The 15599-nt window shown below is 45.1% G+C and overlaps 1 protein-coding gene across 7 annotated transcripts in view; it reads left to right on the plus strand.

Annotated features, from left to right (window-relative positions):
• The first annotated feature begins 12120 nt into the window (after positions 1 to 12120).
• LOC122541693 (uncharacterized) overlaps positions 12121 to 15599 on the plus strand; it is a 189366-nt gene continuing 185887 nt past the window's right edge. For 6 of the 7 annotated variants that reach the window (XM_087982307.1, XM_087982308.1, XM_087982309.1 and 3 more), the window contains exon 1: positions 12121 to 12196. In XM_087982307.1, coding sequence (XP_087838433.1) covers positions 12194 to 12196 — 3 coding nt within the window. In that variant the 5' untranslated portion in view covers positions 12121 to 12193. The remainder of the gene's footprint in view (positions 12197 to 15599) is intronic. The other variant, XM_087982305.1, reaches the window with a different exon arrangement.

Raw genomic sequence — 15599 nt, forward strand, 5'->3', positions numbered from 1 at the left:
TTAGAGATGTGCAGCACGGAAACAGACCCTCTGGTCCAACCCGTCCATGCCGACCAGATAAGCCAACCCAATCTAGTCCCACCTGCCTGCTCCCGGTCCATATCCCTCCAAACCCTTCCTATTCATATACCCATCCCAATACCTCTTAAATGTTGCAATTGTACCAGCCTCCACCACTTCCTCTGGCAGCTCATTCCATACACGTACCACCCTCTGCATTATTCATGCCCCTTAGGTCTCTTTTATATTTTTCCCCTCTCGCCCTAAACCTATGCCCTCTAGTTCTGGACTCCCCGACCCCAGGGAAAAGATTTTGTCTATTCATCCTATCCACGCCCCTCATAATTTTGTAAACCTCTATAAGGTCACCCCTCAGCCTCCGACGCTCCAGGGAAAACAGCCCCAACCTGTTGAGCCTCTCCCTATAGCTCACATCCTCCAACCCTGGCAACATCCTTGTAAATCTTTTCCAAACCCTTTCAAATTTCACAACATCTTTCCGATAGGAAGGAGACCAGAATTGCACGCAATATTCCAATAGTGGCCTAACCAATGTCCTGTACAGCTGCAACTTGACCTCCCAACTCCTGTACTCAATACTCTGACCAATAAAGGAAAGCATACCAAACGCCTTCTTCACTATCCTATCTACCTGCGACTCGACTTTCAAGGAGCTATGAACCTGCACTCCAAGGTCTCTTTGTTCAGCAACACTCCCTAGGACCTTACCATTAAGTGTATAAGTCCTGCTAAGATTTGCTTTCCCAAAATGCAGCACCTCGCATTTATCTGAATGAAACTCCATCTGCCACTTCTCAGCCCATTGGCCCATCTGGTAAGATCCTGTTGTAATCTGAGGTAACCTTCTTCACTGTCCACTACACCTCCAATTTTGGTGTCATCTGCAAACTTACTAACTATACCTCTTATGCTCGCATCCAAATCATTTATGTAAATGACAAAAGTAGAGGACTCAGTACTGATCCTTGTGACACTCCACTGGTCACAGGCCTCCATTCTGAAAAACAACCCTCTACCACCACTCTCTGTCTTCTACCTTTGAGCCAGTTCTGTACCCAAACGGCTAGTTCTCCCTTTATTCTGTAAGATCTAACCTTGCTAACCAGTCTCCCATGGAGAACCTTGTCAATTGCCTTACTGAAGTCCATATAGATCACATCTACCGCTCTGCCCGCATCAATCGTCTTTGTTACTTCTTCAAAAAACTCAATCAAGTTTGTGAGACATGATTTCCCACACACAAAGCCGTATTGACTATTCCTAATCAGTCATAGAGTCATAGAGATGTACAGCATGGAAACAGACCCTTCGGTCCAACCTGTCCATGCTGACCAGATATGCCAACCCAATCTAGTCCCACCTGCCAGCGCCCGGCCCATATCCCTCCAACCCTTCCTATTCATATACCCATCTAAATGCCTCTTAAATGTTGCAATTGTCCTCGCCTCAACCACATCCTCTGGCAGCTCATTCCATACATGTACCACCCTCTGCGTGAAAAAGTTGCCCCTTAGGTCTTTTTTATATCTTTCCCCATTCATCCTAAACCTATGCCCTCTAGTTCTGGACTCCCCGACCCCAGGGAAAAGACTTTGTCTATTTATCCTATCCACGCCCCTCATAATTTTGTAAACCTCTATAAGGTCACCCCTCAGTCTCCGACGCTCCAGGGAAAACAGCCCCAGCCTGTTCAGCCACTCCCTGTAGCTCACATCTTCCAATCCTGGCAACATCCTTGTAAATCTTTTCTGAACCCTTTCAAATTTCACAACATCTTTCCAATAGGAAGGAGACCAGAATTACACGCAATATTCCATCAGTGGCCTAACCAATGTCCTGTACAGCTGCAACATGACCTCCCAACTCCTGTACTCAATACTCTGACCAATAAAGGAAAGCATACCAAACACCTTCTTCACTATCCTATCTACCTGCGACTCCATTTTCAAGGAGCTATGAACCTGCACTCCAAGGTCTCTTTGTTCAGCAACACTCCCTAGGACCTTACCATTAAGTGTATAAGTCCTGCTAAGATTTGCTTTCCCAAAATGCAGCACCTCGCATTTATCTGAATGAAACTCCATCTGCCACTTCTCAGCCCATTGGCCCATCTGGTCCAGATCCTGTTGTAATCTGAGGTAACCCTCTTTGCTGTCCACTACACCTCCAATTTTGGTGTCATCTGCAAACTTACTAACTGTACCTCTTATGCTTGCATCCAAATCATTTATGTAAATGACAAAAAGTAGAGGACACAGCACCGATCCTTGTGGCACACCACTGGTCACAGGCCTCCAGTCTGAAAAACCCTCCACCACCACCCTCTGTCTTCTACCTTTGAGCCAGTTCTGTATCCAAATGGCTCGTTCTCCCTGTTTTCCATGAGGTCTAACCTTGCTAACCAGTCTCCCATGGGGAACCTTGTCGAATGCCTTACTGAAGTCCATATAGATCACATCTACTGCTCTGCCCTCATCAATCTTCTTTGTTACTTCTTCAAAAAACTCAATCAAGTTTGTGAGACATGGTTTCCCACACACAAAGCCACGTTGACTATCCCTAATCAGTCCTTGCCTTTCCAAATACGTGTACATCCTGTCCCTCAGGATTCCCTCCAACAACTTGCCCACCACTGAGGTCAGGCTCACTAGTCTATAGTTCCCTGGCTTGTCCTTACCACCCTTCTTAAACAGTGGCACCACGTTTGCCAACCTCCAGTCTTCTGGCACTCACCTGTGACTATCGAGGATACAAATATTTCAGCAAGAGGCCTAGCAATCACTTCTCTAGCTTCCCACAGAGTTCTAGAGTACTCATGATCAGGTTCTGGGGATTTATCCACCTTTATGCATTTCAAGACATCCAGCACTTCCTCCTCTGTAATCTGGACTTTTTGCAAGGTGTCACCATCTAGAACATAGAACATAGAACAATACAGCACAGAACAGGCCCTTCGGCCCACGATGTTGTGCCGAACATTTGTCCTAGCTTAAGCCCCATCCATGTACCTATCCAATTACCGCTTAAAGGTCACCAAAGATTCTGACTCTACCACTCCCACAGGCAGCCGACAACAGCCCTCCTCACTATCCACAACTCCACCAATCTTCGTATCATCTGCAAATTTACTGACCCACCCTTCGACTCCCTCTTCCAAGTCATTAATAAAAATTACAAACAGCAGAGGACCCAGAACTGATCCCTGCGGAACTCCACTTGTAACTGGGCTCCAGGCTGAATATTTACCATCTACCACCACTCTCTGACTTCGACCGGTTAGCCAGTTTTCTATCCAATTGGCCAAATTTCCCTCTATCCCATGCATCCTGACTTTCCGCATAAGCCTACCATGGGGAACCTTATCAAATGCCTTACTAAAGTCCATGTGCACTACATCCACTGCTCTACCCTCATCCACATGCTTGGTCACCTCCTCAAAGAATTCAATAAGACTTGTAAGGCAAGACCTACCCTTCACAAATCCATAATCAAGCAGTGTCTTTCCAGATACTCATAAATCCTGTCCCTCAGTACCCTTTCCATTACTTTGCCTACCACTGAAGTAAGACTAACTGGCCTGTAATTCCCGGGCTTATCCCTATTCCCTGTTTTGAACAGGGGCACAACATTCGCCACTCTCCAGTCCCCTGGTACCACCCCCGTTTACAGTGAAGATGAAAAGATCATTGCCAACGGTACTGCAATTTCCTCTCTTGCTTCCCACATAATCCTAGGATATATCCCGTCAGGCCCAGGGGACTTGTCTATCCTCAAGTTGTTCAAAATGTCCAACACATCTTCCTTCCTAACAAGTATCTCCTCTAGCTTACCAGTCCATTTCACACTCTCCTCTTCAACAATACGGTCCCTCTCATTCGTAAATACTGAAGAAAAGTACTCATTCAAGACCTCTCCTATCTCTTCCGACTCAATACACAGTCTCCCACTACTGTCCTTGATCGGACCTAACCTCGTTCTCATCATTCTCATGTTTCTCACATATGCATAAAATGTCTTGGGGTTATCCTTGATCCTACCCGCCAAAGATTTTTCATGCCCTCTCTTAGCTCTCCTAATCCCTTTCTTCAGGTCCCTTCTGGCTATCCTGTATCCCTCCAATGCTCTGTCTGAACCCTGTTTCCTCAACCTTATGTAAGCTTCCTTCTTCCTCTTTACAAGACGTTCAACCTCCCTCGTCAACCAAGGTTCCCTCACACGACCATTTCTTTCCTGCCTGACAGGTACATACATATCAAGGACACGTCGTATCTGTTCCTTGAAAAAGTTCCACATTTCCACGACATCCTTCCCTGACAGCCTATGCTCCCAACTTATGCTCCTCAGATCCTGTCTTACAGTATCGTAATTACCCTTCTCCCAATTGTAAAACCTACCCTGTTGCACGCACCTATCTCTCTCCATAACCAAGGTGAAAGTCACAGAATTGTGGTCACCATCACCAAAATGTTCACCCACTAACAAGCCCATCACTTGTCCCGGTTCATTACCGAGTACCAAATCCAATATGGCCTCCCCTCTGGTCGGACAATCTACATACTGAGTTAGAAAAGCTTCCTGGACACACTGTGCAAACACCGCCCCATCCAATCTACTTGATCTAAAGAGCTTCCAATCAATATTTGGGAAGTTGAAATCGCCCATGACTACTACCCTGTGGCTTCTGCACCTTTCCAAAATCTGTTTCCCAATCTGTTTCTCCACATCTCTGCTGCTCTTGGGGGGCCTATAGTAAACACCCAACAAGGTGACTGCACCTTTCCTATTTCTGACTTCAGCCCATACTACCTCCAGAGGCAGATCCCCCTCAAACTGCCTTTCTGCAGCCGTTATACCATTTCTAATTAGCAACGCCACCCCCCCCCCCTCCTTTTTTACCACTCTCCCTAATCTTACTGAAACATCTATAACAGGAACCTCCAACAACCATTCCTGTCCCTCTTCTATCCACGTTTCCATGATGGCCACAACATCGTAGTCCCAGGTACCGATCCACGCCTTAAGTTCACCCACCTCATTTCTGATACTCCTTGCGTTGAAGTATACGCACTTGAACCCATCTCTGTGTCCGCAAGTATTCCCTGTCAGTGCTACCTTCTCCACAGCCTCCCTACATTCTTGGACATCCTGACAAACAGCTAGCCTACTTGCTGGACTACAAGTCCGGATCCCATCCCCCTGCCAAATTAGTTTAAACCCCCCCGAAGAGTGCTAGCAAACCTACCCTACTTAGTTACTTTCTATATCTTCCATATCCTTTTCCACAATAAATACCAATGCAAAATTCTCATTTAGTATCTCCCCCAAAAGCTGCCTTGCTTAACTTTGAGGGGCCCTGTTCTCTCCCTAGTTACCCTTTTGTCCTTAATATATTTGTAAAACCCCTTTGGATTCTCCTTAATTCTATTTGCCAAAGCTATCTCATGTCCCCGTTTTGCCCTCCTGATTTCCCTCTTAAGTATACTCCTACTTTCTTTATACTCTTCTAAGGATTAACTCGATCTATCCTGTCTATACCTGACATATGCTTCCTTCTTTTTCTTAACCAAACCCTCAATTTCTTTAGTCATCCAGCATTCCCTATCCCTACCAGCCTTTCCTTTCACCAGAACAGGAAAATACTTTTTCTGGATTCTCATTATCTCATTTCTGAAGGCTTCCCATTTTCCAGCCATCCCTTTACCTGCAAACATCTGCCCCATTCAGCTTTTGAAAGTTCTTGCCTAATACCATCAAAATTGGCCTTTCTCCAATTTAGAACTTCAACTTTTAGATCTGGTCTATCCTTTTGCATCACTATGTTAAATCTAATAGAATTATGGTCGCTGGCCCCAAAGTGCTCCCCCACTGACCCCTCAGTCACCTGCCCTGCCTTATTTCCCAAGAGTAGGTCAGGTTTTGCACTGTCTCTAGTAGATACATCCACATACTGAATCAGAGAATTGTCTTGTACACACTTAAAAAATTCCTCTCTATCTAAACCCTTAACACTATGGCAGTCCCAGTCTATGTTTGGAAAGTTAAAATCCCCTAACATAACTACCCTATTATTCTTACAGATAGCTGAGATCTTCTTACAAGTTTATTTCTCAATTTCCCTCTGACTATTAGGGGGTCTATAATACAATCCCAATAAGGTGATCATCCCTTTCTTATTTCTCAGTTCCACCCAAATAACTTCCCTGGATGTATTTCCGGGAATATCCTCCCTCAGCGCAGCTGTAATGCTATCCCTTATCAAAAATGCCACTCCCCCTCCTCTCTTGCCTCCCTTTCTATCCTTCCTGTAGCATTTGTATCCTGGAACATTAAGCTGCCATTCCTGCCCATCCATGAGCCATGTCTCTGCAATTGCTATGATATCCCAGTCCCATGTTCCTAACCATGTCCTGAGTTCATCTGCCTTCCCTGTTAGGCCCCTTGCATTGAAATAAATGCAGTTTAATTAATTAGTCCTACCTTGTCACTGACTGCCCTGACTGTTTGAGTCACTTCTCTTCTTAGCTGTACCTGTCTCAGATTGATCTCTTTCCTCACTATCTCTCTGGGTCCCACCCCCCCCACCTTACTAGTTTAAATTCTCTCGAGCAGCTCTAGCAAATTTCCCTGCCAGTATATTAGTCCCCTTCCAATTTAGGTGCAATCCGTCCTTCTTGTACAGGTCATTTCTACCCAAAAGAGATTCCAATGATCCAAAAATGTGAATCCTTCTCCCACACACCAGCTCCTCAGCCATGCATTCATCTGCTCTTTCCTCCTATTCCTGCCCTCACTAGCTCGTAGCACCAGGGGGAGTAATCCAGTTATTATTACTCTCAAGGACCTCCTTTTTAAATTCCTGCCTAACTCTCTGTAATCTCCCTTCAGAATGTCAACCTTTTCCCTTCCTATATCGCTGGTTCCAATGTGGACAATGACCTCTTGCGGACCCCTCTCCCCCTTGAAAACATTCTGCACCATCTCTGTGACATCCTTGATCCTGGCACCAGGGAAGCAACACACCATTCTGATCTTTCTCTGTTGGCCACAGAAACCTCTGTCTGTACCTTGGACTAGAGAGTCCCTTAACACAGTTGACCTCTTGCAACCCAACGTACCCCTCGTTGCATTAGAACCAGTCTCAATACCAGAAATGTAGCTGTTTGTGCTACGTTCCCCTGAGAATCCATCACCCCCTATATTTTCCTAAATAGCATACTTGTTTGAAGTGGGTATAGGCATAGAAGGCTCCTGCACTAGCTGCCTACCTCTCTTACCCTTCCTGGAGTTAACCCATCTATGTGACTGTATCTGAGATTTTCCCCCCTCCCTATAACTACCATCCATCACATACTGTAGCTGTTGCAAATTCCTCATTGCTTCTAACTGTCTCTCCAACCGATCCATTCGATCTGATAAGACTCGCAACCAACAGCATTTATTGCAGATATAATCCGCAGTAACCCTTAAACTCTCTTTAAACTCCAACATCCGACAAGAAGCGCGTATCACTCTACTAAAGGCCATTTTGCTCCTTCACAATCTACAGACCCAGAAAATAATTATTCCTCTACAAAACACTGCCCCAGGTTAAATTAATAGTTATGGCTTATATTTTAAGTTTAATCAAGGGACATATAATCAAGAAAGAACCCACTCTACTCACTACTGCAGACTTTCTGTAGGTCCCACTTAAAAACAATACACTTATCTGCTGTGAACTTGGCCCAAACAGTTCCTCCAAGATCACTTGTGAATTTCACTGTTTGTTAATGTTCTCAGACACACTCCGATATCCAGCGATACATGAATTCAAACAGCAAAGGCAGTAACTGTGCAGGTTCACTGCTGTGTCAGTTTCTTTGTCTCTCTCTCTTGCACAGACCTCATCATGTGCTTCCTTTGTCTGTTCTTCTCCTGTTTAAAACTGCTGTTGTATTGACTTTTTTTTCCAAAGTTCCAAAACAATGCAACAGCATATAAAACAGTAATTGTTGCTCCTGGAATTCGAGGAAATCACCTCCAACAGCTAAAATACCTCAATAAAGGAGCAGCTCTTACAGCCAGAAATTTCTCCCATCCTCCATCTTGGATTACCCAGAATCCTCTTCTCTAGTGTTGGAAACACGTACCTGGTTCACTCATGTCCTTTAGGGAAGGAAACTGTCATCCTTACCTGGTCTGGCTTGCATTGACTCAAGACCCACAGCAATATGTGGACTCTTAACTTCTTTTGGGTATTAGGGATGGGCAATAAATTCTGGAGCAGCTAGCAGTGCCCTTTTCCTGTGAATGAATAAAAGATCACTGGGTCACAGCTTTAGAATGAATTCACCACTCTCTCAAAACAGGTACTCCAGTTAATATTGAATTTTCTTGAAACTTCACTCGAAATTCAGACTATTCACTGAGTGTAGGTAGTCACACTGGATTGAAGGGATTTCATTTTTATCACTTCAGTGGGTGAACAGCAAACAACACTTGCCACATTTTTATTGCAACTAGTCAGGACTCCCAACCCCTTCACTTGCAGGAGATATCTTCTGTAGGTTGCCACCATTGTAGACATGATGCAGATGCATTTACACCCAGCAAGACCTCACAAAGGGTCGAAATGGGACTGACTACCCAGTTAGTCTGGTTTCAGTGGAGAGGGACTGCAGGGAGGGCCTCGTCCTCACACAGGATCTTTTACATCCACGTCAAGAAAGGAACAGCAAAGGGATCTTCACAGTGAAGACACCAGCAGCATACCAGAACTTCAAGAGAGTCAGGGGCAGAGATGAATGTAGCATCCGGCACGAAGGAGGAAGTCTTGGGAAGCTGAAAGGTCCGAAGGTGGACACTTCACCCGGACTAGATGGACTCCTCCCACAATTCTAGAGGAGAAAGCTAGGGAAATTGTAGAGGCATTGATGGCGATCTTTCACAAATCACCGGAGTCCTGGAGGGTCCCAGAGGAAGAGGGCATCACTGGCTAGGCCAGCATTCATTGCCCATCCCTAACTGCCCAAAGACTGGTTGAGAATCACCCACGTTGCTGTCACATCTCATGCAAATCAGGTGAGCATGGCAGATTCCTTCATTAAAGGCATTAGTAAACCAATATTTTCCCGACAGTGGTTTTTGTGGCCATTATTAGACTTTAAATTCCAGGTTTTTATTGAATTCAAATTCCACCATCTATTGTGGTAAGATTGAAGCCCACTCCCCCAGAACATTCACTGAGTTTCTGGATATAATAGTCCAGCGATAATACCATTGGGTCATTGTGTCCTGCTGCTGGAAAAACACCCCTGTTTAAGAGGGCAAAGAAGCAGAAGGCAGGAATCTATATGTCAGTTATCCTGATCTCAGTCTTTGGTAAGATTTTAGAGTTCATTTTAAAGAATGCACCTGGGAAGTACATGAGAGTACGCAGTAAAAGAGGGCTGAGTCCACATGGCTTCATCAAGGGGAGGTCATGCCATTACAAAACAGAATTTTTGAAGAGGTAGCAAGCACATTAGACAAAGGAGAGCCAATAGACATGATCTATTTGGATTTTCAGAAGGCCTTTAGCAAGGTGCCACATAGGACGCTGCTAAATAAGGAAAGAATCCATGGTTTTAGGGGCAAGGTACTGGCATGGAGAGAGAATTGGCTGATTTACAAAGGCAGAGTGTGGGAATCAGGGGATCTTTTTAAGGATGGCAGCCAGTGGTAAAGTTCCACAGGGGTCAGAACTTATACATTAATGATCTGGACGAAGGAACTGAGGGCATTGTTGCTATGTTTATAGGTGACACAAAGATAGGTGAAGGGACAGGTAGAGTTGAGAAAGTGGGAGGGGGCTATACAAGGACATGGGCAGGCTACAAGAGTGGGTAAAGAAGTGGCAAATGGAATACAATGTGAATAAGTGTGAAGTGGTGCACTTTGCTAGGAAGAATAGAGGCATAGATTATTTTCTATATGAGGAAAGGCTTAAAAAATCTGAAGCACAAAGGAACTTGGGAGTGCTAATTCAGGCTTAGCAATTAGGAAGGCAAATGCAACGTTAGCATTCATTTCAAGAGGGCTAGAATACAAGAGCAGAGGTGTACTGCCGAGGCTGGATAAGGGTCTAGTCAGACCGCATTTGGGATATTGTGAGCCCATATCTAAGGAAAGGTATGCTGGCATTAGAGGGGGTCCAGAGGAGACTTACGAGAATGATCCCAAACATAAAGGGCTTGTCGTACGAGGAGTGGTTATGGACTCTGAGTCTACACTTGATGGAGTTTAATACGATGAGAGGAGATCTGAGTAAAACATACAGGATACTGAGAGGCCTGGATAGAGTGGATATGGAGAAGATGTTTCCACTATTAGAAGAGACTAGGGCCCAGGGACACACCTTCAAAGTGAAGGGACAACCCCTTAGAACCAAGGTGAGAAATTTCTTCAACCGGAAGGCTGTGAATCTGTGGCATTCATTGCAAATTTGAGATTGACTTATTGAGTGTCTTTAAGACAAAGATAGCTAGATCTCCTCTACATTGGGAAATGAGCACAGGCTGGGTGACCATTGTTTTTGCTTCAGATCTCCACTATCTGAAGTTTTTTGTTTGATTATTAATGTACTCTTGTTAGTCAGGAGATCAGTGGTTACAGGGAGAAGGCAGGAGAATGGAATTGAGAAATATGTCAGTCATAATTGAATAGCAGGGCTGATTCGATGGGCCAAATGGCCTTATACTGCTCCTGTATCATACAGCCTTTTGAACAGGCAGTTGGCCCTCAGTTTAAAACCACATTTGAGTGGCAGCGTTTCAGTGTTTATTTTCTGCCGTAGGGTATGAAATCCAGTTTTCATTTGACCGACTGGTCAAAGTTTAAAGCATGACCATTGCTCCAATCTTTCTAGAACGCTTGCTGGTATTGATTCGGAAATTTTCATGGTCAGTTCTTTTCCTTTTATGGGCTTTGCACCATTTTATTGAACCTCTCGTGTGATTACAGGTCTTCCCCTTTCTTCTGTCCCTTCCTCTATCCCCAGTTTAAAATGTGCCCCCCTCTCGTATTTCTAATTCAAATAAAAGATCGTTAAGCCGAGAGCTGAACTCAGTTTCTGTTTCTCCGCATGTGCTGCCTAAGCCAAGTATTTGTGGCATTGTCCAGTTGTGTTTTGGGCTTTTAGTATCTGCAGCATTTTGCTGCTTGTTTTCGGAGTGGGACAGACTCGATGACTAGCTGGTCACATCGGTGCAGAATCCAATCCCTCTGGCACTTGCTGGTATTAGACATGCTCACTGATGGTAAATGCTAGGGGATGGTCAATGTCGAAGTGAGATTCGCTGCCCATGTGAGAGTCAGTGCCCAGGTGAGGGTCAGTGCCCAGGTAAGGGTCAGTGCACAGGTGATGGTCAGTGCCCAGGTGAGGGTCAGTGCCCTGGTGATGGTCAGTGCCCTGGTGATGGTCAGTGCCGGGTGAGGGTTGGTGCCCTGGTGATGGTCAGTGCACATGTGAGGGTCAGTGCCCTGGTGATGGTCAGTGCCGGGTGAGGGTCAGTGCCCAGGTGAGAGTCAATGCCCATGTGAGGGTCAGTGCCCAGGTGAGGGTCGGTGCCCAGGTGAGGGTCAGTACCCATATGAGGATCAGTGCCCATGTGCGGGTCAGTGCCCAGGCGAGAGTCAATGCTTATGTGAGGGTCAGTGCCCTCATGAGGGTCAGTGCACATGTGAGGGTCAGTGCCCAGGTGAGGGTTGATGCCCAGGTGAGTGTCAGTGCCCAGGTGAGTGTTGATGCCCAGGTGAGTGTCAGTGCTCAGATGGAGATCAGTACTGGGTGAGAGTCACTGCCTACGTGTCTGAATAGAGAATTGAACCTGAGTCAGAACTCGCTGAATGATTGCCTCCAGTGTTTCATGATGTCCCATCCCAGAATTTGCTAAATATCAGTATTTCACATCCTGTTACTAAACAATGTTGCATTGCAGGCCAAACACATTTTCGGAACTTGTTGCTGGAATCATTTCATATGCAAAGTTTTGAATGATGTCCATATATAGCTGGAGAAATTTGTAGAGTCTAACTTCCTCATTGATTTGCAATATTGCGTTCCTCACAGGTTCTTTGTGCTTTGAGTTGATCTGTGTTTCCAGCTGGTGACAAATGTTCATCGTTGACCCACTGCAGCATCCAAAATTTGGGGATGGTAAGTTTGTGACATTTTCCCTGCTGCAGCACATTCAGAATATTGACTGGAGGAGATTGTGGTTTGAGAAGGGTTTCGATAGTCACAAAGGGAGATGTGTTGATAGTGACAGACTTACTATCAATCAATTCATGAGATTCTGTTACAGAATCTATTTGTCACAGAATCTAGCACCTCTGACATTTTAAGCTTATTGCTTTCTTGCGTTAGCTTTGCTGCTGTTGATTTTAACTTGCTCCCCACCCCGTGCGGAATGCTGTGAATCATCCTCATTACAAAGGGATTAGATGCTATTATTCTAGAAGAAATATATTTGGGCTAATTTCATTTTCCGACTGTCCTGAATTGATGCTTTGATTAGGGCATGGGGAGGCCAGTATTCTTACCTCAACTGTGGGATCCTGTAAATTGACACTTGCAGCATTATGTAAAAGGGCAACTTATCTACTCTGCCTGGCTACATTTGGCCGGTATTTTGGGGACTAGTTTTACTGGGTCGGCGAGTCTGTGATGGAACTTCCTTTATTAAAGTGGATAAGCTGCTGAAAGAGGATTCCTTTGGCCTTCCCATCTTGGCTGGTGAAAAGGCTACATGAAGCTCTAACAGCAGAGAGGCCACCAGAGGTGGAGGAGGAGGAGAGAGAGGATCTGACATGTTGCTGTGTGAAATTCTGACAGTGTCACAGGAAGCTGTGGATCTTCAAGGAAGTGTCACAAATCTCTTACAACACATTGACCACATCTGGCCTGTTGTGGTCAATGTTCTTTATCTCTGGCCTTTGCAGAGGTCTCAGTCAATCCCCAGTCCGTGCTTTGTGAAGCAGATGATTGATGCTGACAGTTCCCTAATTGGTCCCAAGGTTTAAGAGTCTGAGGTGTGCACAGATTGGGGTGCACATTGAAGCTGGGGTGAGGGTTCCTGTGCACCTCTCTTACACCTTCACTGGGGAATGTGAATGCACACCATAAAAGGGAGGACAAAGAACTTGCATTTATAAAGTACCTGTCACAACCTACAAAAACCTGCTGGTTCTTCAACAGCTCCAAATGTACAACTACTTTCCATCTTGAAGGACAAGGGCAGCAGACACATGGGAACACCACCACCTGCAAGTTCCCCTCCAAGTCATGCAGCATCCTCACTTGGAAATATTTCTCCATTCCTTCAGTGTTCTGGGGCCAAAATCCTGGAATTCCCTCCCCAGTGGCATTGTGGCTCTCCCTACAGCTCATAGTCTGCAGCAGTTCAAGAAGGCAGCTTCTCAAGGGCAACCAGGGAAGAGCAATAAATGCTGTCCCAGCCAATGGTACCCATGTCCTTTGAAAGAATAGAAAAAGTTCAGGTCTTTCCAAATCACTTTGTAATCTGTAAAATATTTTGAAACTGTTATTGCGATTTTGGCAAATATTTCAGCTAATCTTCACACAGCAAGATCCCATTAACAGCAATGTGACATTGACCAGATAATCACTTTGAGCTGAGGGATAAAAAAAAATACTGTCAGGACACGGGGAAAACACTCCAACTTCCTTTGAGTAGTGCTGAGAGATCTTCTGTTCTCCAAAGAATGGATAGATTGTGGTCAGTTTAATTTCACATCTGAAAGGCAACACATTTGGGGCAGTATGGTGGTTCAGTGGTTAGCATTGCTGCCTCACTGCACCTGGGTCCCAGGTTCGATTCCAACCTTGGGTGACTGTCTGTGTGGAGTTTGTACATTCTCCCCATGTCTGCGTGGGTTTCCTCCAGTTTCCTCTCACAGTCCAAAGATGTGCAGGTCAGGTGAATTGGCCATGCTAAATTGCCCATAGAGATAGGTGCATTAGTCAGAGGGAAACGGGTCTGAGTGGGTTACTCTTCGGAGGGTCGGTGTGGACTGGTTGGGCCGAAGGGCCTGTTTCCGCACTGTAGGGAATCTAATCATCTGAAAATGCTCCTGGATGCTGATGCTACCCACTGAAGCACTAACACAAACACCTTTCACCATCTGAATAGATGCAATGGCTTCCTCAGCTAGATCTCAGGGACAGACCCATAACCAGAGCAGACCAACAATGTTCTTTCTATTACCTGATATTGCAAGCTCCAGTAGTGACAGGAGCTCGCTATGGACAGGATTGAAAAGAGTTGATCGTTTTACTCAAATGTGTAAATATCAAATTAAATATTAATAGTTGGTATGAATCCCTGAGTCTGTCTGCACTGTTTATGACACTAAAATAGATGGTATCGTGGACAGTAAGGAAAGTTATCAGAAATCGTAGCAGGACCTTGATCAGCTGGGGAAGTGGGCCGAGAAATGGCAAATAGTCTTTAATATGGATAAACGTGAGGACTTGCATTTTGGAAAATCAAATCAAGGTCAGAGTTTCATGGTAAATGGTAGGGCCTTAAGGAGTGTAGTGGAACAGAGGGATCTTGGAGTTCAGGTGCACGGTTATTTGAAAGTGGAGTCACAGGTAGACAGGGCCATGAAGAAGATGACTTGTTGGTCAGTTGGCTGGATAGCTGGTTTGTAATGCAGGGTGATGCCAACAGCGTGGGTTCTTTGCTGATTTTTCCCCTCCTCTGAGGTGTGCTGACCCTCGCCACCACCAGTCGTCTCCCTCCCATTGGAAAGCAGCCCTACCCACTCACATCTTCCCCCATTGCAAAAGCAACAGGGTAATCACTATGTCTTCCAGCCCCTTGTTTTTAAAAGTGCTCCTTCCACAGGTTCCTAGGTTGAAAGCAATCCTCTCCCATTTTGGTCCATAATTAAAATAAAAATTTTTAAAATGCAATCTTTACAAGATGAGGGGAGTATCTTTCTCTGACGGCCTTGAGTCTTTGAAGGTCTCTTTCTGAAAGATTGATGAAAGCAGAGTCTTTGAATATTTTTAAGGCAGAGGTGGAGAGATTTTCAACAAGCAAGAGGGTGTAAGGTTATTGAGCCCAGATTGGGAATGTGGAGTTGAGTTTAAAATCAGATCACCCATGATCTTATTGAATGATGTTCAAAGTTTAAAAACCACAAAACACAATATAGGCTAACAGGTTTATTTGGAAGTGCTAGCTGCCCCTTCATCGGGTGGTTGAATGGCATACAGGTATGAAGGGGTGAGTTGCTTGCTCCTGCTCCTAAGTGGTACATTCTCAAACATTCTCAAGCTGGGAGTCTGCAGAATTGGGGGGGAATATGCATAAATGAGTTGGGCCAAAGGGTCTATTTCCATGCTGCATGAACCTATGACTCAGTATGCCTCACACTATTGCATCTCCTTTCCCCCTTTTTCATTTATCCCCCCCCTCAGCTTTCCTTCATCCCCGCCTTAGTTTTCTCTTCCATCCCTGCCTCAGGTTTCATAGAATCCTGACAGTGTGGAAGCAGGCCATTTTGCCCATTGAGTCCACACTGACTCT

This window comes from Chiloscyllium plagiosum, unplaced genomic scaffold (genome assembly GCF_037043375.1).
Source record: "Chiloscyllium plagiosum isolate Xiang-an unplaced genomic scaffold, Cpla_swu_hap1 HiC_scaffold_43, whole genome shotgun sequence".
In the NCBI taxonomy this organism is placed as follows: Eukaryota; Metazoa; Chordata; class Chondrichthyes; order Orectolobiformes; family Hemiscylliidae; genus Chiloscyllium; species Chiloscyllium plagiosum.